The sequence below is a fragment of the Vitis vinifera genome, chromosome 17 (genome assembly GCF_030704535.1).
Source record: "Vitis vinifera cultivar Pinot Noir 40024 chromosome 17, ASM3070453v1".
NCBI classification, from domain to species: domain Eukaryota; kingdom Viridiplantae; phylum Streptophyta; class Magnoliopsida; order Vitales; family Vitaceae; genus Vitis; species Vitis vinifera.
Window position 1 is genome coordinate 3,898,040 of NC_081821.1, and position 27,707 is coordinate 3,925,746.

General features: G+C 36.3%; 1 protein-coding gene across 4 annotated transcripts; it reads left to right on the forward strand.

The window, feature by feature from the left end:
- Positions 1–5,267: 5,267 nt before the first annotated feature.
- Positions 5,268–27,664, forward strand: LOC100252490 (uncharacterized). 4 transcript variants are annotated; one of them, XM_059733941.1, is made up of 11 exons: positions 5,268–5,680; positions 6,053–6,310; positions 6,563–6,797; positions 7,069–7,238; positions 8,398–8,540; positions 8,794–8,971; positions 9,151–9,730; positions 23,373–23,485; positions 26,535–26,637; positions 26,722–26,778; positions 27,270–27,664. In XM_059733941.1, exons 2-11 carry the CDS (start codon positions 6,120–6,122, stop codon positions 27,495–27,497), a joined length of 1,998 nt encoding a protein of 665 aa, XP_059589924.1. In that variant the 5' UTR covers positions 5,268–5,680; positions 6,053–6,119; the 3' UTR covers positions 27,498–27,664. The 4 variants fall into 4 exon arrangements, with proteins under 4 accessions (XP_059589924.1, XP_059589926.1, XP_059589923.1 ...); XM_059733943.1 differs by having other exon boundaries at positions 5,268–6,359; XM_059733940.1 differs by having other exon boundaries at positions 26,535–26,778.
- The last annotated feature ends 43 nt before the right edge of the window (positions 27,665–27,707 follow it).

Below are 27,707 nucleotides of genomic sequence, written 5' to 3' on the forward strand. Positions count from 1 at the left end.
CGTTACAAATGGTATTTGAGAGTTGATCTCTAACTCTGGTGTTGGAATTGGTAATTTATAAGGGACGTTTATCTTTTTGGTCCAATAATCCTATAGAACATGACCCAAATATAGATTTATTAAACTTGCAAATCAAGTGATTCTCATTTTCATTACAAAAACTTTTAGGTTTGGCCATCTATACCTCCTCTTTTAAATCCATATTCAAGAATGTTATTTTAGCATCCACATGCCATCTTGATCATTTTATTAAACATGAATTGTCAAACGAGCACTTTCAACTTTGATATGTTTAAGCCTTTCTTCCTTTTCAAAGCACATGATCAAAAGTTTATTCACCGACCCATTTTTCTCATGTTTTGTAGGACAGTCCACATCCCAATGGAAAAGAATTAAAATAAGTACACTAGAAATGGCTCAAAAATTTCAAATTTTAATCAGGGATTTAAGTTGAGTAACAAAATACCTTATTTCTATTTCGCGCTCACACATACTTCTAGAATAATCAAATATTTTGCTTGAAAGTTTCTTCATTAAGGTATTAGCTAGTGCTTTCAAAAGTAACAAATCTTTCTTCTATTTACTTTAGAAAGTCTTTAACCCTTGAGCATCTAGATCCTCTAACCAAATAAATTCATTTTAATGCTATGAAACTTAAACTTTGTTCTGAATCATATCGATTTAGTACTAATTCTAACTTTCTACTGATAAAGTTACCAAATAACTTAATTAATAAAATTAGTAAGTATACGAGCACCAAAAATAAAAATTATCATATCTAAGGGCAAAGAAAAATCCATCCTTGATTTGATTTGAATTGAATTTATTATTTTATCCCAATTAAATTATAAAATGAGCAATTTCCCCAACTTATAAACAACTTAATTGCAACATCTGATGTCATTAATTAAACCATAATCTTTTATGTGATTATCAGATCTTAAGATGTCATGATCATATCATCACATCTTAAGATGCCGCTTAAAGTTGTCTCAATGACAACCTTAAAAATCACATCAATAATTGTAAGAATTATCCAAATAATTTAAATAATCCTATATCCCAAAATTTGTTACATTCACTTTTATCCTATAGTAATTAATTATTATTTATTTATCACTTAATTTATTAAAAAGATAAAAATAATGACATATTTAATAATATAAATCAACTTATTTTACAAAACCAGTTCAAAACCAAAATCGACATGGAAGGAAGATGGTCCTTTTTCCAGGCCCAGGCCCAGGCCCCAGGTTGTCAGTTGACACCCGCCTTCTCCATTGTCCCTCTTCACCCTCTTCTTTCATTATCGTTTCCTGTGATAGTGATAGAGGTGGTTGAAGCATTGTCCTTCATTAGTTGCAGAGGAAGCTTTATCTCTCACGTCTTGACATTGTGGATGTGAAGCAGAGAGTTTAAAGCATTGCTTTTAATGGTTGTTGCCTTGTCGTTGTTGAGTTCACTCTCCAAAGTTAGGCTGTGTTTGGCTTTGGACAATTTGAAAAAAAAAAAAAAGGAAAATAAAAAAAAGGGAAAGAAACTAAAGAGTTAAAATTAATAAATTATTTTTATAAGTTATTTCATATATATTTCACTAATTTTTAACTAATTGTGATCATAACTGACTTTTTTTTTTTCATCTTTGTTTAGTTTCAATGTAATTTTAATGAGATCTTTTTATGAGCAATTTAAATGTAGCATGAGGGAAAGTGTAAAAATTCTAGGGTATTCATTTGATACCCGTTAAAGTTTTAATATCGACTATTAAAAGTGTATGATGAAATTTAAATTATTTGACGAGGATATTACTGGCCCAATAAAAGCTTTGATATTAACAATATTAAATTAAAAACATAAAGATAAAATAATCTACATAATGATATACAGAGTTGTAACCTAGTTCGACCAATCAAATAAGATAGAATATTTCCACTATATCATAAATAACATTATAGAGACATAACTAAATACAACTATTGAGTTCCACTCGTCTTGAAACATCTTATGTTTCTCTACTTATACACATCCTAAACCAAGATCCTTCTCTTTTTATTAGGTATCTCTACACTTTGTGTAGTCTTTATCAATTCATCTTTCTTTCACTACTTAAAATATTTATAGAAATGTTTTTAATAACTTTCTTTATTTTGTGTTTTCCAGTAGAAAATGGTTTTTAATTTAAAAATATATTAGTATGGAAATTTGTTTTTTTAAATTTTGTTTTGAAGCAAGTTATTTTTAAAAATAAATTTGAAATGGTTTCAATTGAAAATATGAAAAATATTTTGGAAACTTTTATATTATATTTAATAGTATCCAAAAAACTAATTTTTATATTTAAGTTTTCAATGGAAATTTCATTTCTAAAAATAAGTGAAATTGTTTTAAGAATTATTTATAGAAATTATTTCTTGAGAAGTATTTTAAAAAAACATAGTCAAAACAATTTTTTAAATTAGGTTTTAGGTTTTGCTTGAATATACTTAATTATTTTCCAAAAACAATTTTTGAGAGCTGTTTTCAAAACAATCTATAGATTTTGACTTAGGTTTTGTTTAGATACAATTTTTTTTTAATAAAAACTTTCATATAAAAAGTAAAAACCCTTGTACATTTTTTTAATCTTATATGGTTAAAAATCATTTTAATTTTTTTGAAAATTTTTAAGTAGTAGGTTTGTTTTTATACCTGGAAAATTTTAATCAATTTTTTAAAAACCATTAATTTTTTCTTTGTATTTTATATATAAGTTACTATTATTTTTTTATTTTTTTTAAATAGAAAATAGAAGGGTATTCACATGCATAACCCAAAATAATTATAAATTTATAAAAATAATCCCTTTCTTTAATTTTGTTGAGAAATGATCATCTTTATTTTGTTTACCTTTAAAAACATCACATTCCTACTTCTTCTTTTTTACTAGGATTAATTTCTCAATAGGTGTTCATTTGAATAAGATAGATTAAATTTTCAATCATAATAATGATACAAGTTAAATTTTAATCGTAATAATAACCTGAATTACATTATAATTTTGTTTCATTTATAAAGAATTTAACATAAATTAAGTTTGGTTTTTTTTTTCTATACTTTAAAGAGAACTTGAATATAATGAGGTTGTTTTCTTTTCATTCACGGAGAACTTTATTATAATGACTTGAGTTTAACTATGGTTAAGTTCATTTAAAATGAAATTTAATTAAGGTTAAGTTTCAATCTTAGTTAGAATGTTTACATCTTCTAACGATAAAAGTCAATTATAAAAAACTCCAAAAATCCCAACAAAAAAACAAAAACATCCAACAAAAATTTGAAACCCAATAAAACCCAACAATAAAAAACTCTAGCCAAATCCCAACAAAAACCAAAGATAAAAATCTCATTATTAAAGTGACTAAAAAATATTTAAACACTTAAGTGGTGTTTGTTTTTTTACTTAATTCTAAATAAAACTTTAATATTTAATAGTGTTAAATATTAGGTTGTTTGTTTTTATAGTATTTTATTTTTATTAAGTATTAAAAAACAAATAAAAATCAATATATTATTTTTTCTATTTAAAAAAGTTATATATTTTGATTTTTTTTATTTAATAAAAAATTTATAATAAGTCATGAAAAAGAGAAAAACAAATAACTTAAATTCTAAAAACAAATTGTTTTTAGTAAAAAGCTAAAAAAAACAAACACCCTTTTAGCTTCTTCGATAAAAAAAAATATGAGAATTCTTTTTTGGATTTTTTAAAAATTTCTTAATCTCACAATATTAAAGTGACTAATAGGAATTCAATGAGTATTAATATGGAATCATTTAATCTATTTAGGATTAACATAAAATATTTTCCTATTATATTAATTGGTATAGATATTTTATTAAATTTCGACACATTTATAAAATATTTGATTGACTCTAAAATCTTGGCTGACATTAAGAGCTTTTAGGAACAAATAAACTACTAATGGCATGGGTAGGCTATATTATATTAGTTATGGCCAATAACAAACAGTATAGAAAACAACAAACATTTCTTTTTCTTACTATCAGACCATACTCCACTATGGTATTTCTTGTCTTTTGACATTTATATAAAAGCAAAATTTACCCAATACCTATCAAATTTACCATATCAATTATTAATAATAAAATCGAGGATACAAATATATAAGATTGGTTTGAAATAAATAAAATCAAAATATAAATTAATAAATTTAAAATAAAAACCAATATGATCGAAATCGAGTACAAAGTAATGAGATCAAATTTTATACATAATATGTAATGATTTGTTTCATTTTTCAATAGGTATCGATACTAAAAAAAATGAAGGAGTTCTAAAATTAAAAATTCATAAATTAAGACAATAAAAAGATGTTTGGTAAAACTTAATACTTATTATTTAATAATTTAAGTTAAATTATAATTAAATTATTAATTTAAAATTTATTACTTAATTTTTATTTTAATTATTAAGGTTATTTGATAAAATTAAATTTAAATAATTAAATTGACATATTTATTTTTATAAATTATAATTAAAGGAAAAAAATTGAATAATAATGAAATTCGCAGGATAGTGAAAGAAATTGTAAAGGTAAGTAAAACAAATAAGGATAAAAAAGTAAAATAAACATATAAACTTAACAATAAATTAATTATTTAAAGTTGTTTTTAAATTTAAGTCGTACAATTAAATTATTATACAAAATATATTTAATCACTTAAATTAAATTATTAAGTTATTTTAAGTTATTAAATTTATTTATCAAACACCCCTATCATCTTTTACCAATTCATATCCATCTTCCACGGTTAATTCTAATATCAAGTGTGAGCATTGAACAAAGGATGAGTGGGTCTAATTGTATTTATTATAATTTGAAAAGATAAATAAATGACAAAATAATAAGAAAAATAAAGTTTATTAAGTGGAAAAGTCAAGGTGATTGACAATTAAAGCTATATTAAATTACAACTACTCGTATACAAATGAAGCGTTTTGCATGAGACTCGTTCTAAATCTCCAAATCCAACTACTAAATTTAGCTACTTCTAAAATGGTTAATAGAATAAAACTTTGGAAATAATTAAAATTATTATTTTTTTCATGGATAATAAATTTGAAGGTTGAATTTGTTTGTTTGAAATGTAAATAAAAATAGATTGGGGAAACTTCAAATTTAAATTTTGAATTATTGAAGGTAAAGTTTAGTTTAAAAAACAAATCATATTTAATAAAATATTTGAAGATTCGGAAAAAACAAACAGGCCTTAATCTGCTTACCAGAGAAGATTGGATGAGATGGGCCACAAATATCTGGATTGAAGAAGTAATCAGTGAGGTTGAATAAGATAAGAACTAAGGAAACATGGAAAACTGGGATTCTCTGGGCTGATTAGCCTCGCCTGGAAGGAAACATATCGAAGTGGGTATGGAAAGGAGCCCAAGAGAGATGGGTCAAGATTAGTCGAGGCTTCTTTAACTGTGCCTTGATTTATTGCGTCACACGTCTGGCGTTGCCTCGTGAATGTTTATTTGGACAAGCTACTGACGAACTCCTCGTCCTTCTTTTCATTCTCTGAGTCTCTGGATGACCATTCAATGAATGTGCTCTCTGGTGTGGTCGGTGAATTGTTGCAGAAATTAAGAGGATTTCATGGCGAAGCTTTGGTTTTTGAGGTAACTGATCTTTGTTGTTCCTGGTGAAATTTTTGCAGAGATCGCAATTATTTATGGTGAAAATTGATATCTGGGTTCTGACGAAATAGATATTTGGGGCGTAATCTTTGTTGGGTTTTATGAGAAGTTGCAGGAACAGAAGGTATTATTGGCTTAATTTGATAATTGGGTTTTGAATAAAAACTCGTTTGGTGTGTCATCTGTTGTGGCCTGTGGGTCTTTGTGGGAAATCGCAGAGCTGGAAACTTGTAGAGATTGAGAGCATTTTGATACTTGGGTTTCCAATAAAAAGGCATTTGCTGTGTTATCTGTGATGGTTTTCATATAAAGTTGCTGAGATTGAACACTTTGAGATCTTCTGTCTGAATGCAGAGAGTTCGATAAGCAATTGATGGTGGGTTTCTTTTCAATTTGATGTTACGGAGTGGGAAAATACCAGATGGCCATGGCAAGCAAAACTAGAAATATGCTGGAGGGTCTGGTAAGAGAGGGATCATTCAAATGGTTGCTTGGCAGCAGGAGTTCCTTCAATGATGAAGTTGAGGAGATGGGAAAGTCTCCATCAGCTCGGAAAAATTGGATTCAGGAGCTTTCGCCTGTTGCAAATATTGTGGTCAGAAGATGCTCAAAGTGAGTGAGGGGCTATGCCACTTGTATTATTTTGTCACCTTTCCATAATGTATGTATGGATTTTAGGCTGTAGGAGTGATTGAAAGTTCTTTTTCTTTCTTTATTTCTTTTCCTTTTAAATTGTTATTTTATGCTTGCTACAAATGTTGGGTGGACTGGTGGACTGGTGATCTGCACATATCTTTCTTTGATATAATGATTAATACACAAATTGCTGGTCTTCTCATGGACAATTAAAAATAAATGATGCAGAATCCTTGGCATTTCTACAATGGAACTTCGTGAAAGCTTTGATGCAGAAGCTTCTGATTCTATAAAGCATCCATCATGTTTTGCCAGGAACTTTTTGGAATACTGTTGTTTCAGGGCACTTGCTCTATCAACACAAGTAACAGGTCATTTGGCTGATAAAAAGTTTCGACGTCTAACATTCGACATGATGCTAGCGTGGGAAGCTCCAAGTGCCACCTGCCAACCGTTACTTAATGTAAGTTTTTATTGGTTTAGCTATATCTTGATCATCTGATAGAGGTATGTTCTTGCTAGATATTTGGGATCCCATTTATCAATGTTATAGTTGGATGTATTTCTTTTGGTAAGATAGTCAATAAGTTTTAGCAAATGGGTAACTTGTTGAATTTTAGTCTCTTTATGAATTTGGTCATGACCTAAATGCTCATGTAGGAAACTCTGGTTCCTACTTTTGTGGCAGTTCTTGACATTTTTGTGGATGTATGCTGCCGTCATTGTTGTTTCAGGTGGGTGAAGATGCCGCTGTTGGGATAGAAGCCTTTTCAAGAATAGCTCCGGTGGTTCCTACCATTGCCAATGTGATTATCAGTGATAATCTTTTTGAGGTGCTTACAGCATCAACTGATGGTCGGCTTCAGTTCTCCATCTATGATAAGTACCTAACTGGACTAGAAAGGTATTACTTAATGCATTGCCCTTGATTGCCCTCCTTATTTTATGGATGTAGATTTATTCAGTTGTTGATTGCTTTCATCATCATAATTTTAATACTTTTATCCATCAGTGTCTTCTTTCAAACTACAAAGCCGGTTTAAGATCCAGTTCTGAAAATCCCAAACCTAAACTAAATTCCAGGTTTTGCCTGAAAAAAACAGTGAAACAAACTATAAGGACAATAGGAGATAAGGGTCTAACAAAAGTGAGCCTTCTTTTATGAATCAATGTTAACATATAAACAATGATTTGATGAATTCTGTAATGATCTTATGTAAGTGGAAATAGAAATTCTAATAATATACAAAAATTTCCCAAAAAAACGTACTAATTAATAATTATTTAAAAATGTTAGTTATTATTCATGGAGTCATGGACCTAATTTTTTCTTTAAAAAAATTAGATAATAAGCGTTGTTCGTATAAGGGAGGCCTTCTCTATTATTTATAGCAATTATATATTTTCTGTGATTTTTGTAAGCAGTTAATTGTTCAGAACTGATGATTGAAATATCATATAAAAGCTTGAGTATGCAAGCTGTAGTTTGATGAGAATGGGACTGATGAGATGTAGAATGACATAACCTTATTATCATGATGCAATACTTGTGTTCCATATGAAAAGGACAGAGTAAAAATGCCTTGTTGTCACAAACCAGTATTGTGTTGCATATATATACATATTCCTTTTTTTAATCTCGCAGGCCTTGAATTCCCTTGGTTGGGTTACTTAAATAGCTCTTTTGGTTTATTTTATTTTATTTAAATAACCATCAAGACATTTTTATCTTCTCTCTTCTGTTCTGGGTTCAGTTGTTTTTTTGGTTATCCTTAGAGACTTGATAATGTCACAATTGTTTAAGTTTGTTTACTTTCAGTTGCATAGAACAAAACAGACAGCTACAAGGCCTGGTCTTTCCTTTTTTTTGCCTATCAGAAAGTCCTGGTCCATTTGTTTGTTGATTTGGGGTTCTTCCTTAAATCTTTGCTTCCCTAGATCTGGAATTTACATGCCCTTTATTTACTCCAATTTCAAGTTCAGGTTAATTTTTGCATCATCAATATTAATTTTGGTTGATGATTTCAATCTAGTTCTGTATTATTCAATCACTATTTCTACAGAGCAATAAAAAAGTTGAAGTGCCAATCAGAGTCATCTCTTCTTTCTACTGTCCGGTCCTCAAGGGGAGAAAAGATCCTGGAAGTGGATGGGACGGTTACCACCCAACCAGTTCTTGAACATATAGGAATCTCTACATGGCCTGGTAAGTTCATTGGATGATTTTTCTTTCTTTCTTTTTTCTTTTTCTTTTTTCTTTAATCCAAATTTTGTAATTTTTTTGATACTTATCTTTGTTGTATGTGTGTTTTGGGTGGGGTGGGTATCCATGTTGATCAGGGGCATGTTTTTAACAGTTCAGATCTTCAAAATGCCAAATTGCCCTTATCTAAAGGAGCATTTACTCTATGCAGTATTTGTTTTCTTATTTTTATTTTGACAAACATTGTGATTTGCAGGTCGATTAATTCTCACAGATCATGCGCTTTACTTTGAAGCTCTTCGTGTCGTGTCTTATGATAAGGCCAAAATATACGATTTATCAGATGACTTAAAACAGGTCGTTAAACCTGAGTTGACAGGACCATGGGGTACACGACTTTTTGACAAGGCAGTTCTGTATAAATCAATTTCCTTGTAAGGCATGATGCATACCTATTTCTTGTATACTTAGTAAATCTAATTTTGACATGCCGGTTTTCAAACTACATAGTGTCATTTTATTATTGTTTTTACTTTCCTTTTAGTCATAATGCTTCTTTGCTGATGTCTGAGAAAATTATAAGCTATTAATTTTTTAAGGATTTCTCCTGTAGATCAGAACCAGTTGTGATTGAATTTCCTGAACTTAAAGGACATACTCGTCGGGACCATTGGCTAGCCATTATCCGAGAAATTTTATATGTTCATAGATTTATTCATCAGTTCCAGATTAGTGGAGTTGAACGTGATGAGGCACTTTCAAAGGCTGTGCTTGGAATTCTGCGAGTGCAGGCCATTCAAGAAATTAGTTCTGCAGTTCCTCTTCGTAGCGAGGCTCTTCTCATGTTTAATCTTTGTGATCAGCTTCCAGGTGGAGACTTAATATTAGAAACACTTGCAAACTTGTCAACATCAAGGGAATTAGACAGGACTAACAATTCAGTGGTTGAAGGTGGGATGTATTCAATCTCAGCCTTGGCCATGGTTTCTAACTTAGGGTTTGTTTTCGGAACAAGTCCAGATGTTCCTAATGAGGCTGGGCTTGTTGTTGGTGAGATAGCTGTTGGGAAAATGACTATGTTGGAAAAAGTAGTGAAGGAATCCAGAAGCAACTATAAGAAGGTGGTGCTAGCACAAGAAACAGTTGATGGTGTAAAAGTAGATGGCATTGACACCAATTTGGCAGTAATGAAGGTATGGGTAAAATTCTAAAAGTTTTCACAAGGCTATGCTTTTCAACTTTCTGTGCTGTGGTTTATTCCACTCCTCCCCCGATTCTTTTCTTTCTTTTTCATTTTTTCCTTAAATTTCCTTGAAGAAAAGCATTTTAATTTGTTTGAATACTGTTGGTGTGGGACACTGAGGAATCACATTTGGCTCCCTAGGTGGCTATTCCTAGAGGCAAATGCAGTTTCATACCCATATTGAAATCTGTTAGACTCTCTGTAGTCTAAAGAAAGTGTATAAGGTTTCTCCTTGGCTATATGTGAGGATTAAAATGTCTAGATTGACAGAAATATAGACTGTCCAGATGTGTAGGATGACTTGAAATTTCCATTGACAAAAGAAACAATTTTAGGGAATTTTCAAAAGAAATGATCAAAATATGAAATTCAATTGGAACTTCAGAAATTAATAACATAAATAACTACACACTATTTGGACTAAAGGAAAAAAAAATTCATGTATAAGTTGAAAGTGCTTTCATGGATAAGGTGAAAATAATGAGTAATTGATGTATAGGGTCAGTTCATGTAAGCTGTAAGGGTATGTATAAGCTGTATATTGGTAAAAAAGAAAATGTAGTTGAACATTGGGTACTAGTTTAGTGTGTATCATTTTATTTCATTATATTTTGACTTAGAGCTTCTGTTTGTGTTAATTTTATCTGTGTATCCTCATATTTTTAATCTCTTTATGCTTTATTTATTTATTTATTTTTATTAGAATCTCTTTATGCTTTATTGTCATCATCTTTTTCAATACATATAAAAGGGAGAAAGACATTCAAGCTAATTGGATGTTTTTATTTATTTAATTTTTTTTCTCTGGATTGGATATACTTATGGGTGATGTGTATGTTAATTGGAGCTTAATGTTCATTTATTTTTCATTCTATAACACTTTTTGTTGTTAAAGGCATTTTTTCTTTGTGGTATTAGATTTTTATTCTGGTATATAAGAAATTTTACCAATGTCAAAGGAATAGAAATGCAAAGCAAATTAATACTCCACCGTACCAATGAAGTTCACAAGGGATGCAAATTATGTTTATGAGGTAAATGGGTCATTAGGTTACCCTGCCCAGAAACTGAGGAGGTTTCTCTTCAAGAAACTGAGATGGAGCTTATGTCTTGGGATGTTGTGAGGAGTAATGATGTAGGGTGCTTGTTGGTTTGGGCACCCTTGATAAGGGTTCATGCCTATGGTATTTTGGTTATAAAAGGTGGTCCTTTGAACTTAATAGATTTTATTGATTGGGTGGGTTCTCGGTGAGGGAGGAGGTGTTTTTTGTATTTCTTGTTGTTTTGGTTCAGCTGTAAGAGGGTAAGTGTCTCTATACTGTACATCTTTGGGGCGCTATTTTAGCTCCTCTTCGTAATACAATACTTCTACTTATTTATAAAAAAATGGTATTTTGGTTATATGGGACAAAAAGGTGGTGTTGCTGATTGGGCTGGAGGTGGGTATCAATTCAGTTTCTTGTCTGTTCAAGAACTAATAGGATCATTCTGTATGGCCCTTCAGAGGGGAGGGTTCTGGTCATTTTCCTTTTCTTTTTCACAGTGGTGGATTGAGGCTTGGAAAATATCTTTCATTTTGAGACAAGTGGCCAAGGAGAAGTTTGGGGCTTTTATTAAAGATTAATTGAACAGCCTTCATTTTGCAAGGGGACCAAGTTTCATCTTAACTAGTAAATTGAAGGCTTGAAGGACTTGACAATGGGGAACAAGGCTGTTTTTGACAATTTAGAACTAGGCAAGTGTGAGCCTTGGATTACATTAAGTAGCAGAATGTGAAAGAAAGTGCTGAATGCTGTCTAAGTGGAGGCAGTGGGTTTCGAGTATGAGGCTTTGAAGAGGTTTGGAAGGATAAAGTTTTTGAGGAGGTTGATTGGAGAAAGAAATCTGGAGCCTTGTGGTTTAGGAAGGGGATAGGAATACCAATGTTTTCCATAGAGTTGTTGATGCCCAGAGTAGAGGCATCACTTAAGCAAGAGTTCTTGGTTATTTGAAGTTAAAGATTTTTAGAAAGGGGTGGTTTTTTTTTTTTTTTTTTTCCAATGCTTGTGTTGGAATCACAGAGTTACATAACCTGGCATTGGTTAAGATTGTCTTTTCTTCTTTATCTATAAGGTTGGCTTGGGCTGGCAAGGTCTTTTGAGGAAGGCCCCTGATGATTTACTTTGACATTTTGGCAGCAATCTATGGGACCTTCTCGGTGCTGGTTCTTTTTAGAGTTTGAATGCTATTTTTATTGCCTGTTTCCTGAGATTTTAAGGACTATAGACCCATAATTTCTGCAGAGGGAAGTATGTTGGGTAAGAATTAGAGGTTGTCCACGTGTTTGCTGATGATGCTACGTAATTTTGTGATGGAGATAGAATACTATTATTGTATTGCTAATATGTGCTGTTTTTTCAAGCAATGTGGGGTCTCATGGGCAATTTTGACCAGAGTGGGATCATCTAGACTAAAGTTGTTGATTGTGGACCTTTTCATCTATATCAGGATGTAGGTCCATTTACATCCCAATATAAAAGGTGTAAACTCATGCTTATCACGAGGCCTTTAGCCAGTCTCCCAGTGGAATTTATGTTTGCTTTCAGTCTCCCTGGCTCTGTTGGTAACCATTTAGAAAAATCTAATGAAATATTCTATATGAGGTGGTGAAGAAGATGTATGATTTGGTAAAATATTATACTGTCTGCACCTCAAAGAAAGGAGTTTCGAGCATTAGTACTTGTTCTTGGCAAAGTTATGCTTAGTAAATTGTTGTGGAGATTTGCAATTGGAGAGAGAAACTGTAGAGGTATGATGATCAAGGAGAAATTTGGGTTTGGAAAGGAGCATTGTAGTTGAGGGAGAAAGGGGGCCAATAAGCCATGGCATTTGAAAAGCTATTCAGAAAAGTTGGAATCTTTTCCAGGCATTCACTGAGATATTGGTGGGGATGGGTTGAGAAGTAAATTCTGGCTTCATATTTGATGTGGGGGTCAGTCTTCTGAGGATCGCTTCCCAGTCGTTTTCTGTTTGCTGGCTGATAGGTCAGCTGAAGGTTGTTTCAGGTTGAAAGATGCTCAAAGTGATTAAAAACCTAGCTTCTTCAGTAGTTTTCAATATTTTAAGCTCAAGACTCTTCATGGTCTCTGCATTCATAGCTATAGCATCAGAATGGATGGGATTCCCTTTGTGGAAGGTGTCATGATAGGGGTGATTCTTGGTTTAGAATTTTTTCCCTGGGTTGCCAGCTCCCAGCATATCATTCGTTCCTATTCTTAGTGATGTGGTATAACATTCTTGCACACCCACAGTTCTCACTTGCTTGGAAAGCAGCTTAGAGGAAGATTCTCACATGGATTAGCTAATAATGAGGTGGACTATGGTCAATTGGTGCTACTAGTGTTGCTGAGTTGAGTAGTCCACAAATCTTTGTTCTCCATTGCAAGTTGGCTGGATCTTTGTGGCATTACATCTCATTTTTTGGCATTTGGTTGGCGTTGCTTTTTCCATGAAGTGTTCCTTGACTTGTTGGCATGGTCATGCTGTATGTAAAGGGCAAAATGAAGTGTAGATGCAGGGTCATAGCTGGAATAATGGGAAAGAGTTTTTGGTTCAACTTAAACGATGTGTCTAAAATCCTTGTTCAAGTGATCTAATCCATCCTTGGGGTTGACAGAGGGTACTGTCTCTTCTGGAGATCATTGAGAGTTTACTGTTGGCTTAACTTTGTTTTTCTTCTTTTTCTGGGGTTTTTCCTATAGGGTTCATGGTACTTTAATTATCATATTTTCCTATTTAAAGAAAAAAAAAATCATATATCATGAGCTATGGCAATATTGCAAGTAGTTTCTAAGTTCTAGCATGATTATTAAGCATCTGAGTGGGGAAACTCCATTGTTGATATTTGCTGCTCAGATCCATAATTTTGGGATGACTGACAAATTATGCTGTCACTTGGGACAACTTGACAATCTAACATGCCCAAAGCTACTAGAAGAGTGTAAAAGTGCTTGGAGAATGGGTGAGAATTAATGAAGATTAATCAGCATTGCTTAAAGATTAATGTCCTGAATGAAGAAGAGGAAAGGGTGAAGATGGAAGCTTAAATTAACTGTTGGAGTGCTCCCACAAACTAGTCAGTTTTTAGCAATTTCCATCAAAACAAAGGCTGTTTTTAGGAGAAATTGCCAAAAAGAAAAAGAAAGTATAATATTATTTATCAAATTCATCCCTTTGATTTACATTGATTAGCCTATTTATAGGCTTCTCTAAGAAATCCAAAGTCTACTAGGACTCTAATAACCTATTATGATTCTAATTCTAATTATAACATCCAAAGTCTACTAGGACTCTAATAACCTATCATAACTCAAATTCTAATTATATTATAACTCAACTAGCTAATCCTAATTAGACTTCAACAAATACCAATCCTAATTTAATTCCAAGTAATAATAATCCTACTTTAATTACAACTAATACTAATTCCCTTTCTTGATATATATCTTGAATATTCATCCTCATCAATTCCCCCTGACTTGAAAAAAACTCGACCTCGAGTTTTAATGATTTTCCACGATCAATTGAAATTCCGAGCAATGCCTTCCACCCTTTCTTTCTTCGTCGTCTCTTTCCCATGGTAAGACAAGATCTCAAGATCTCTTGAACTTGTTCAATTTCATGCAAGACAAATATTGGACTTCGAAAAACTTTTTGATGTTGTACAACAAGTTGATAATTCTCGAAATAATTATGTGTCTTCAACAAACTTGTGGAAAGTTGTTTCCCACACTCTTCTTGTAAATTGTTTTGTGGAAGAATAAGATTCTTGAATTCCTTATATTCAAAAGAAATTTCAACAGATTCTTCATGTTTGCCACCACTCATGATAATGTTTGGCCTTGGGAAGTCAAACATTGATTGTTCTGAAACTTCTTCAACTTCTTTGAGCTCTTCTATTGGTTGATCTAAGATTAGTTTCATCACTTCTTGCTTTCTAGATTCATCATTGATGATTTCTTCGTCCTTTCTAGTAACTTCGACTTGCTTTTTAATAAGAATATTTGATGGCTCTTCTAGTTTCAAGGGTGCTACTTTTTCCTCTGGTTGCTTATGTGGTGGAATTTCCTTCATTGGACGAAGGATCTTCTTTCGCCCATTGCGCACAAGTGTGTAAGTGTTCTCATAGCCATCATGTTGGACCCTTTCATCAAAAAGCCATGGTCTTCCAAGCATAATATGGGCAACTTTCATCGGCAAAACATCACACCATGCTGATAACTCAAAATTATTATTGAAATTAAACGTCACTAGACAACGAGAACTCACCAAAATAGATGCGTCATTTACCCATGCTATTTGATAGGGATTTGGATGATCTTCTGTCTTTAGATTAAGCTTCTCAACAAGCTCCTCTGAAGCTAGATTGGAACAACTACCTCCATCAATAATCAAAGTGCATAGTCTCCCTTGACAAGCAACACGAGTTTGGAAGATGCTAGTACGTCGCCAATCCTCCTTTTCATTTAGCCTTGGTATGTTCACCAATGGCTGCATAAAAAAGTTGTAGCCTTCAGCCATGTTTGCATACGTTGCTCCACTCCTCAATTACATATGCCTTCATGCCAAGAATTTTCACTCTGATACCAAAATTGATGTAGGACAACCCTAGGATGGTTGCCTACACTCAAGGATAGGTGGGCTAGGGTTTTATTTTTAGGGTGTAAGGAGAGGAACAAGGAATAAACTTTATGGTAGAGAAAATTATAAGATAAGAAATAGAGAAAAAGAAGAAACAATGAAGAAAAGATGGAAAACCTTAGAGTCTCACTAAGGCCTTCTAGGAGTCTCACCTAGAAGAAAATCAATGGAGTCTCACCATTGAGGGTTGCAACCTTGCAATGAAAGAAAATATAATATTATTCATCAAATCCATCCCTTTGATTTACATTGATTAGCCTATTTATAGGCTTCTCTAAGAAATCCAAAGTCTACTAGGACTCTAATAACCTATTATGATTCTAATTCTAATTATAACATCCAAAGTCTATTAGGATTCTAATAACCTATCATGACTCAAATTCTAATTATATTATAACTCAACTAGCTAATCTTAATTAGACTTCAACAAATACCAATCCTAATTTAATTCCAAGTAATAATAATCCTACTTTAATTACAACTAATACTAATTCCCTTTCTTAATATATATCTTGAATATTCATCCTCATCAGACTTGGCCGAGAATTTGCCGCTCTTTGTTTCGGTCCAAACCACCATATCATCTACATCTCCAAGCACTCTCTTCCCGTGAAGATGCTCCAAAGATATTTTCGCCTCTTCCACCTCCCAATCATTTAGGACTCTTGAAAAGCAAGGATTCCAACCCCCCTCAGGCAAGGGATCCCAAACATCCACCACCTAAGCTTCCTTTTCAGCGGACAAAGCAAAGAGGGAAGGAAAAGATTCACACAAAGGGGAATCCCCACACCATCTATCCCTCCAAAATCTCGCCCTCCTCTTGTTGCCAACACTGAAGGAAATTCGTGCGCCCACCAACTCCCAGTCCATCCTTATTCCTTTCCAAAGCCCCACGCCATGTGCCTCTCTCACTTCGCGAGAGCACCAACCCTCTTTATCTTTCCCATATTTCCCTTTAATAACTTGATTCCACAAAGCCTCTCTCTCAGTTGCGAATCGCCAATTCCATTTGGAAAGGAGAGCCTTATTGAGAATGGAAAGACATTTGACCCCCAATCCCTTTTTCTTTTTACTTAAGCATACCACCTCCCATCTTACTAAAGGTGGTTTTCGCTCCAAGATGCCACCACCCCAAAGGAAGTCCCTTTGAATCTACTCTAGTCTTCGTCTAATTGAACTTGGTAATCTCAACAAGGACATAAAGTAAATAGGAAGATTCGACAAAGTACTTCGGATTAGAGTTGCTTTCCCTCCCTTGGATAAGTATTGTCTCTTCCACATAGCTAATCTTTTACGAAAGCGCTCTTCCACTCCATCCCACACTGATACTGACTTAAACGGAGCACCCAAAGGAAGGCCCAGATAAGTGGATGGGAGACTACCCACTCTACAACCGAAGTCTAAGGCAAGATCATCAATATTCTCTACCCTCCCTACTGGAATGAGTTCTCTTCTCCAAGTTAATTTTCAACCCCGATACGGCCTCAAACCACATAAGCAACCAACTTAGGTAAGTCAGCTGGTCTTGAGAAGCTTGGCAAAACACCAAGGTGTTATCAACAAACAACAAGTGGGAAATCTAAACCCTTTCTTCGTTCCTACCCTTCACCTTACAGCCTAACATAAAACCTCCCTTCACAGCCCTTTTAAAAAAAGAGCTAAAGACCTCCATGGCAATCACAAAGAGATAAGGCAAGAGAGGATCACCTTGCCTCAATCCCCTTGAACTTTGTGAGAATCCCTTAGACGTTCCATTAACCATCACAGAGAAACTTGCAGTAGATATGCACCACTTAATCCACCCTATTCATTTATCCCCAAAACCCATTTTCTGCATAACTGTGAGAAGAAAAGACCAATCCACATTGTCATATGCCTTCTCTATGTCAAGTTTGCACATGATCCCATTTTCATTATTCTTCAGAATCGAGTCAATGGCTTCATTAGCTATTAGCACTGCATCTATAATTTGTCTACCCTCCACAAAAACCCCTTGAGCCTTAGAAACCATCTTTCCAACCACTTTTTTAAGTCTATTAGCTAAAACCTTAGCCAACCACTTGTATAGGCTTCCCACTAAGCTTATGAGCCTAAAATCCCTCAAATTTTCAACCCCCACCTTTTTTGGGATTAAAACCAGAAAAGTTGCATTTAGCCTTTTGACAAATTTACTGTGTTCATAAAACTCCTTGAAGAAGCTCATCACATCCTCCTTTACAAAGTCCTAAGCAAACTGCCAGAAAGCCATTGTAAAGCCATCAGGCCCCGGAGCTTTATCCCCACTACAACCCACCAACGCGCCATGCACTTCCTCTTCCGTGAACGACACTTCCAAAGCATCAGCATCCAAATTTTGCAACGTTTCGCACTGTAGCCTGGATAAAGGAGGGCGCCAATCCCCCAAATTGGACAGCAAGGATCTAAAGGCATTTACTATTCCTTCGCTAATCCCATTCTCCTCTGAATGCCAAACACCATTAATCCTAATTCGGTCCATATTGTTTCTTCTCCTATGAGCGTTTGCCATCTTGTGGAAAAAACCTGTATTTCTATCACCCTCTTTCAACCACACTTCTCTAGATTTTTGTCTCCAAGTAACCTCTTCTAATAAAACCCATTTTTTGTATTCTTCCATCGCTTCTCTTCTAGCATCCATCTCTTTCAAAGACAGTTTGTTAGTCTTCTCTTTTGCATCCCAAAATTGCAGCTGATCCAAAGCCAAATTCTTCCTGTAATCCACCCTGCCAAAGACATCTCTGTTCCACTTCTTCAGTTTAAACTTCACAATCTTTAGTTTTTCAGCCAGAATAAAGCTTGTAGAACCATTAAAGTTGTCCCCCTCCCACCAGGCCTTTAACAAATCTTTAAACCCCTCCACCTTAAGCCACATATTCTCAAATATGAAAGAGGATGGTCCTTTTCTCAAACCCCCTCCTTATAACAGAATTGAGAAGTGGTTAGACATTGGTCTCGGAAGGACACATTGCCTTGAGCCACTAAAATGACAATCCCATTCCTCATTGACCAGGAAGCAATCTAGCCTTGAGAAAGATTGATTATTCACCCCTCCGCTCTAAGTAAAAGGACCCCCAAACAGAGGCAAGTCCTTTAAAAGTAAGTCTTCTATTGCATCTGCGAATCTTCACATGTCTGAATTATAACTCCCTCCTCTTCTGCGCTCTTCAGGGCTTAAGATGACATTAAAATCACCAGCAACCAATGTTTTAAAAACCGGACCGGTCATTGAACCGGAAAAATTACCGGTTCACGGTTCACTGGTCGGACCGGTGGTCGAACCGGTGATGTCATAAATATATATTTTTATATATTATTAAAATTTTAAAAAAATTATAATATTATTTTTTATATTATTATTAATCAATTAAATATAATTTAAAATAAAACAATTAAAATTAGATTTTTTTTTAATGATGAACCTTAACAAATTCAAAGAGTATCATAGTCTAAGGTAGCATACATTCAACTCAAGCCACGGTTTTGATTTAATAAAAATTACGATGAATTATTAATAATTAATAATTATTTATATGGAGGAATTCTCTCGCTCGAGGCATCAAGAAGGCCTTTTCTGTTTTCTGAAGTTGCCCTCCCCTCCAGGCGACACAATCCCTAAAAGGTAAAAAAGCCCTACTTTCCTCTGCCGCTCTCAATCCTTGCAGTTACTAGTCTAATCATGTTTTTGTTTTTTTTTCTTTGCAACCCCTGTTTGATTCCCAAGAAAATCCATCCCCCATTTGATTTCCGGGAAAATTCATCCTCGTTTGATTTCCGAGAAAATCCATGCAAAACCCCCAAGGAAAACCAACAAAATTGTATTTTTTTTGCTCCCTATTTTCTGGATCTGTTCTTGGGGTCTCTTTGCTTTTGTGCGAATGGATTTAAATTTCACGAACCCTAACTCCAGGATTTTTGAGAAATATCGCCAAAATTTTTCGATATTTCAAACACTGCCGGCAATAATGGGAACAGCCGCGGGGGATGGGGGGTTGAGTGGCCGGCGACGGGGCTTTGCAGCATTTTGGGGGAGGGCTTTCCAATGCATGGGGGCTGCTGCCAACGGGACGACACTCCAGTGACCGGCGACAATGGGAATAGCTGCGCGAATGCTGGGAGGAAAAAAAAAATTTGAGCCGGACGGTTCGAAGGGAACCGACCGGTTCGTCCGGTTCGGCGGTCTGATCGTCAGTTCGTCCGGTTCGATTCCAGCTCAACCTCTTTGCGGGCCAAATGGCCGGACCGGACCGGAATGGTGACCGGTCGACGGTCGGACCGGCCGGTCCGGTTCGGTTTTTAAAACATTGCCAGCAACACACCACGGCCCATTCCAAAGACCATAAATGACCCCCAACTCATTCCAGAAACATTCCCTATCTCTCCTCATGGTCGGACCACAGACCCCTGTAAAAGTCCACATAAAGCCATCCTCACAGTTCTTAAAATGGCAAGAAATTGAGTGTTCTCCCTTTTCTAACTCGATCAATTCCAACACCCTATTATCCCAAATCACCACTATACCACCCGTTGTACCCCTTGAATCCACAATTCCCCATTCTAAACGTCTCCCCACTCCTAAGCTCCGAATAAGACCCCTTGACATCTCCTGAATTTTTGTTTCATGCAAGCAAACCAAGTCCACCCTATTCTTCTTAATCAAAGCTTTGATCACCTTCCTCTTATCACAATTATTAGCCCCTCTAACATTCCAAGAGAGTAGACGAATCTTCATCTAAACTTCGAAGAACTGCCCCTCCCCCCCCCCCCTCTTCCAATATAATTCACAGTCCATTCCAGTTTCCTCAACTCCCTTTTGAACTTTGAAGATTCCAATTCTCTTTTTCCTACCATCGAGCTTCCCCTTCTTCCCCTTCTGAAATTTCATTTCTTTCATTCTTTTGAGCAGAAACAGAATCTCTCCTTCAAAGCCCTCCGTCGGCATTCCGAGGCATTGGCTAAACTTAGCCAAGCAACTGGACTGCCAACACGACTCCCCCATTTCGTTCCCCTCCTCCATACTCTCTTGAGTATCCCTTTCCAAAACGTCCTCCGTCCCCTCCTCGATAGTCCCATCAGCCAACCCCGACGACCCGAGGACCTCCGCCTCCCTTCCATACACCATGATCATCCTTAGAGGACCCAAATCTACTCCCCCAACTATTTCCGACCTACAGTCCCGACCGCAATCCCCATCTGTGGCGACAAGCATCCCATCCCGCCTAGAAAGAGAAGAAGAAGAAGAGAAATTCCGCTTCCCCAACGAGAAAAAAGCCCGAGAAAGAGAAACTGTGTACCTGGACGCCTCCTCCATTAGAGCTTCGTCGGTAAGTACTTTGGTGTTTGGCGCCGGAGGGGACGAGCCTTGTTGGAAGTCGAAATTGACCCCTTCTGGACACCCACAGACCACCGCTCGACATCCCCCGTAAGCCCTAACTCCAGAGGAGTCTTTGACAGTGGGTCGCCCCACCTCAACTGGACCTTTAGTTGAATCCAAAGTGGGTCGGCCCACTTCCATACAATTATGCGTGTTTGGTAGTGGGCCTAAGTGGGACGGCCCACAGTCCTCAGTGAAAACGAATAGGCCCTCCTCTAGAAATTTATCTCCATCATGATTGAAAGTGGGCCTAAGTGAGCCAACCCACATTTGTCTTTGTTGCCAAGCAGGCCCTCCTCATTGGGCCTCCTTTCCATTGCCGTCTCCAAAACCCAGCCCAAAGTTCCATTAACTTTGGCTGCAGGCCCAAATTTTGAATTGTTCCCCCCACCATACTTCTACCTTTTTTTAGATGTGTCCGCTTCTGCCCCTCTTGTCGGCATCAAGTCAGAAAAAAAAGCCTCCATGTCTTTTCTGCAGCGTTTTTCTCCATCTTCAGATGACACAGCCACTTTTGCAGGCTGCTCAGTTGACTGCATCTGCTCCACCACATAGCCGGCGCGTGAAGCCCCTCCTTCTTCTTCCCTAACCTCCTGCTCATTTCCCGAGCCATTTCTGGTCACTGGAAACACTTCGGACACCCTTGGCAGCACCTCCCACCACAATTGAATAGCAAAACAAGTAGTGCCGATTACCACTTGCAGAGAACTTGGCCATTCTAACCCCTCCGACTTCACTAATATTCTGGCCCATTGGAGTTCCTTAAATGCAACAGTGCTTTCATCCACTGCAACAAAGCCCTCACAGCAATTTCCAATCTTTTTGAAAACTTCCCTGCTCCAAAGGTGCAGCGGTAATCCCATCACTCTCACCCAAACTTTCTTGAGTTGTTTACAACTTTGAGAACACCCCACTTTTGGGTCCCACCTTTCCAAGTGCAGAATCGAATCCTTAAAACACCGGAAACCTCTGAGTAACACTTTGTCTGCCTCTGCTTTTTTCTCAAACTCAAACAGAATAAAAGGGCCCCCCATCCTTGCTAACTTCACTCCTCCTTTGGGTTTCCAGTGATTTTTTCCCCAACTTTCCAGAGCACACAGGTTTGGAACCGAAACCAAAGCCTCTCCCCATCTCCCAACCAAGCATCGGTCCAACAGCTCCTTTCCTCTTGACACATCTTCTTTTCCTAGTTGTAGCCACGCTGCTTCCCCTAACCTTCTCACTCTTGAGACTCCTCTTGTCTTCACCGCTTCAACGTAGGAATTTTCTTTCTTCCCCTTAGAATCCCCATCTTTGTTCTCAGTCTTAGAGGAAGCAAAAACTTCCCTAGGCTCATCACATGTCGATATTCCAAGTGAACGAAGTTTTTCAGCCAAAAAGGTCCAGCCTCCTAAAAAACCTCTTCCTTCTGGGAACACTAAACAATGTCTCTTTGCATCCGAGTCAACCACTGAACATAATAAGAATCTGCCGGCCTCATTTGCTCGACATTCTAGTTTAAACTTCCTACCTCCATCCTCCCAGCTTTTAACAAATCTCTGTGCAAACTCACCCCTACAGCCAGCCTCCACTCCCTTCAACAGCCAACACAAGCTGGAGCTCCCAAATCTAATTCATGAAGTGAATCCTCTACTTCTTTCCACAATAATCCCCTTTAGTTTCTTCCTAAGCACATCCACAGAAATTTCAAAAGACTTAAGAGTCTATTGCAAACCAGCAACTCCCTCCTCTTTTCCCCATAGTCCTCAATATACACAAACCAATGCCTACAGTTCATATATTAGTTCTGGAAACCTGGTTATAGTATAAAAAAATCTTGCTGCCATTACTACTAGTGAACATCAAGAAGGGTAACTGTCCAGTGTGCATAAAGCAATAACAAATTCAGCAATAACAAAATAAGGAACAACATCAATTTAGGGAAATGACCATGACCATGATTTTCCTGAGGGGAGAATGCAGATGATTACTGTTAGAGTGTATGATATACATTATGAGTGAAAATCCTGCAAACTTAAACTTTTAGAAAAATTGGTAGTTCAACATGGTATTAGTCTTGTTTAGTGAGGTCATGTGTTCAAACTCACAACTATATATTTAAATCCCCAATTTATGAAGTAAGCCCAAAAGATGCTGATTGTGGTTGTTTGCCTATGGACTTGTGTGTCTCCCTACATGTAGGTATAAGGCTGCGCAAGAGGAAGGGTGTTAGAGTGCATGATATAATATTATGATCTCAAATCCTATAAACTTAAGCTTTTTAGGAAAATTGGTAGTTCAACAGTTACCATAAAAAGTCTGCATATTGCAGTTGATTCAATCCTCAGCCGAGAGGCAGATTGTGATAACAAATCTCTCATTGGAAATGTAATTATGATCATTGCTAACCCCTCATGAAGGTCTCACACACACACACATGTACAATCATGGGGCTTTACTTTTGATCTTCACCTTAGGTAAAGGCAGCACTAAATTCCAATAAGTGTTCTCATTGTAGTATCTTTTACATCCCATGGACCTGCAGGAGTTACTTTTTCCAGTTATGGAGCTTGGGAAGTTGCTTCTTTCTCTGGCATATTGGGATGACAGCAGAAAGTCTCTGGCATTCTGCTCAATTTTCACTTACATCATTTGGAGGTAAGATGCTTTCTCTAGCAACCATTTTCTTGTGTTATTTGTTATTTTTGTGGCAAGAAGTTGCTTTTGAGATTGTTAAGTGTCATTGTCAACCTTTCTACTCAAATACATGAAATTAATTTAAGCATAGCTTATCCATTATTAAACTTCAGAATTTTCCCATGTGAGAAAGCTGGAATGTCTATTATCCTTTGTTTCTGGGGAAATGAAATTTTGGAAAGGAAGGTCTTAATGCTGTTGGATGAGATGTATATAAAATGGAGAGCTGCCTTACTTCGTTTTGGAGGATGGGATTTTATCAACAATCTATTTGTTAAAAGGAAGTTCTTTGTTTCATCTCTTCCTTTGGTAGCTGGCAGCGGAAGAGAAAGCTGTTGAAAACATGATGAGCCAGGTATTTTGGTGACTGTTTCTGGAAATGCCATAAGCATCATCAGTGATTCTCTTGGGAATTTTTGCCCTCTTTCCTTTCAGCGGGTGAAGTGGCAACAAAAACTGTGCTACCTTTTTCTTCTCCCTTTCCTCCTCTCTTGTTAGTCCCCTAGCTCTATCGATTTCCTTTCTTCTCCAAGCAGTTGATGCCGCTATTTTTGCCATCCTTTTTAATTTAAACCTCACTTATTTCATCCATATCAGTTCTTCTAGGAGCTTTACTATTGAAGATCAAGCTTTTGCACTGGGGAGATTTTTTATAGACGCCACCTTATATACACAATTGAATGTTCAAAACTCATTCATTGTAAATTCCTCTAGAGAATCACTTTCCAAATTCTCTTCCTTTTAAAACTATATCCTAATGAAGAAAAAGATATACTCTATAAATGTTGTTAACTTTAATTTTGGAGACCATAATGGTTGACTTGTGAGGATGTTCTATAAGCCCACTGGCATAGGTTTGACTATTAAGGTGGTGGAGAGCATAGCCTCACTGGCAGGCCTGAAAGAGGCTGCTTCACTGCGGATCTGAAACCTTGTGGTTGAGGGGGATTTGGTGATACTTTTATCCTGGGTATCTTGGGGTAATATCAGTAGATATGGTGGATATTTCGCAGATCTAGGAGATGCAGTTGTTTTTTGGCATGGATGTTCATGTTTCTTTTGTTTTTTCCTCTTTTATTTATTTATTTATTTTTTACTCTTTTGAAGTTTTTTTTTTTGGTTTTCAAAGACTATAAATAAAAAGAAATAATAATAGTTTTCATAGATTATGTGGTTTCTGATGTTGAGATTTCGTTGGTTTTTTATAGGTGAAAATCATAGAAGCTTTTAGTGAAACTTTTGAGTTTATTTATTTCTCTCTTTCCCCCCTCATCGAAGGCTCCAATGCGACTACAAATTATCCATTTTTATTGCATTATTAAGTTTTTTGACGCATAGGCATCATTTTGAACTAGCTAATTGTGGAGTGTTGCATTTCAAGGAAATGCCATCTAGCTAGGACAGTTCTCCACTGGCAAGGCACTAGGCCTCTTCTATCCCCAATATGCCGCATGTGGTTACCTCTGCACTTCCTTGCTCACTATCTCCATTTCTTATGTTGTAGTATAGGGTAATATTGATATGATGCCTATTTCAGGCAGATGCCTTAGCACTTAAGATTCCCTGAACCGCAGATGCTCTCCCATGGTAAATGCAAAGGGGGTTCTCCTCCTCTACCTCCAGGTAGAGGTGACACCACATGTAAAGGGAATGACTGCTGCATTCCTGGCAGTTGGTGCCTAGAAAAGGGTTAGTATTCCTCCAAGATGGTCCAACCTAATGATCTCTTAATCCTTTTGAATGTGTAATTGTGGACATAGCAACCTGATGTTAATATGTCTGCTTGTGTTGAGAGAAGGGCTTTGGTTCCAATATGGACTTAACACATCTTAGTCCTTGGCTGGCCCTCCCATCACCATCTTGGGACTGGTTTGTTGGTCTAGGATGTTGGCTAGAGCAGCAGGCTTGCCAAGGTGGAACTGACATGCATGAAATCTGGTAGTTGAAATGAGAGGGTGGAGAAAACGACATGTGTCTGTGAGTGACATGTTATTACCAGAGGCTTTCATGTCATCAAATGGTAATTAATACGGGAATGCACCTTCTTGGAGCACCCTTAAAGGATCTATTTCCACAAAACAAAAAAGAAAAAAAAGAAAAAAAGAAAAGAACTGGGAACTTGCTCTCCCTTTGTTTTTTACTCTTTTCTCTTTCATATCTTATACTAGAGCACTTGTTGCAGTCCAAGTGTACCTCCTGTATACAGAGGTTATGCTCTATTTGGCACAGTTCTTAATCTATTTATTTATATACATATATATATATATGTAAGATCAATTGGGTTGGAAAGGGCAGAGGTTCGCTTTTGAGATCTAAACAATATTCTCCCTGTTTCGAGGTAGGGCTTGAAACTCCTTTTGCTTTTAGAATTGTCCAAGGGGATTGTGTGTGTGTGTGTGTGTGTGAGAGAGAGAGAGAGAGAGAGAGAGAGAGAGACAGACAGACAGACAGAAAGAGAGAGAGCTGTAGTTACAGAAAGATGGAGAGATATGCATCAGTGGTTGGTTCACAACTCTATTTTACATTGTTGTATATTCTTGATTCCTAATCCTAGTGCATGAAAATTTTTAAGGTATTTCTAAAGGTTGTGACAAATTTTTTAATTAAATCAGCTTGCTGAGTTGGCTTTGGTTCATTGCATGCAGTGGCAGAGTTGGGACTTTACTTGGGGGAGCAACCTCTAATACTTATACATATTTTTCCAATTGAAAATAACTGTAGGCCTTAGCTCAATGGTCCCTGGTCAGTGTTTCGAGGGTGGGGGGTGGCAAACGCTAGTCCTGGTTCGAGTCCTTGCTCCAGAGAAGTGGAGTTTTATTTTTTATCATTTTCTGGAGGGCAGCTGCCCCCCAAGGCCCCAGCTGGCTCTGTCCTGCTTGCATGGCACTTTGTTTCTTGAGAACTTACATGATATGCATTTGCAGGGGATGGCCCCCCAAGGTCCCAGCTGGCTCCGTCCTGCTTGCATGGCACTTTGTTTCTTGAGAACTTACATGATCTGCATTTGCAGGGGATGGCTGGGTTATGCCTTGGCACTGATACTCATCTTTATTGCGGTCTTTATGGCACTTACGAGATGTTGTGGTCAAGGGAGGCCCGTTGAGGAAGTGAAGGTAATAGCACCTCCTACGATGAACACAATGGAACAGCTTTTGGCTGTGCAAAATGCGATTTCTAAAGCTGAAGTGTTCGTCCAGGATATAAACATTGTTCTGCTCAAGTTACGGGCCCTGTTGTTGGTCATTTTCCCTCAGGTTTAGTCTCTTCCTTTGACAGTGATGAACCTTTTCTCTTTCCCTTTTTTCGTTTCCATTTGATATGAAGGACACTACATAATTTATGGTACTTAAACTGTAACTTCATTGCACAAGATGCAGCTCTCACTGAACATCATAACATGAGACATTGGATTCTGCCCCCATTTAGCCATTTGAAAAGATAAAGAAATAAATAAATACATTGCCTCTGAGTAAATGGCAGGAGTGCCTGGTGTAACAAGTCACTTGATGAACAAGAGAGACAGTAACCAGAGAGAAAAATGATGCCTAAAAGTTACATTAGATGCTAATCTTGAGTAATATTGGGCTATTCAAACATACCATGGACATGCTCTGGCCCTGAATCAATCGGAGATTTGTTTATACCTGTCTTTACAACACTGCTTTTTTATGTTATGATTTAGCTTCTGCTCATCAATTACATTTCAGTGCAAGACTGTTTGATGGGGTGTTTCCATTGTGATTAGGCAAGCCTCAAATTTGCAATGGCTCTCTTGCTCATAGCCGTGGTTTTGGCCTTGGTTCCCCTCAAGTTCATGGTTATACTGACCTTTCTGGAGACATTCACACATTATTCACCCCCAAGGAGAGCAAGCACAGAGAGATGGATGAGGAGATTCAGAGAATGGTGGTTTAGCATTCCAGCAGCTCCTGTTCTTCTTGAAAGAGAAAAGGAAGAGAAAAAGAGGAAGTGACATTATAGCAACTTGTAAACTATGCATATATATATGTGTGTAAATGTGTCTCGAGTGATATGATGTTTTTTCTTTTTTATCTTTTTTGAAAAAATATTTATAGGCCTGGATGTAAATTTCTACCATGAAAAATAACAAAAATAATAAAAAGGATCAGTTTGTTTCAATTGCCCTGTTTAGTATGTTTTAGTCTAATTGGACATATTTTCA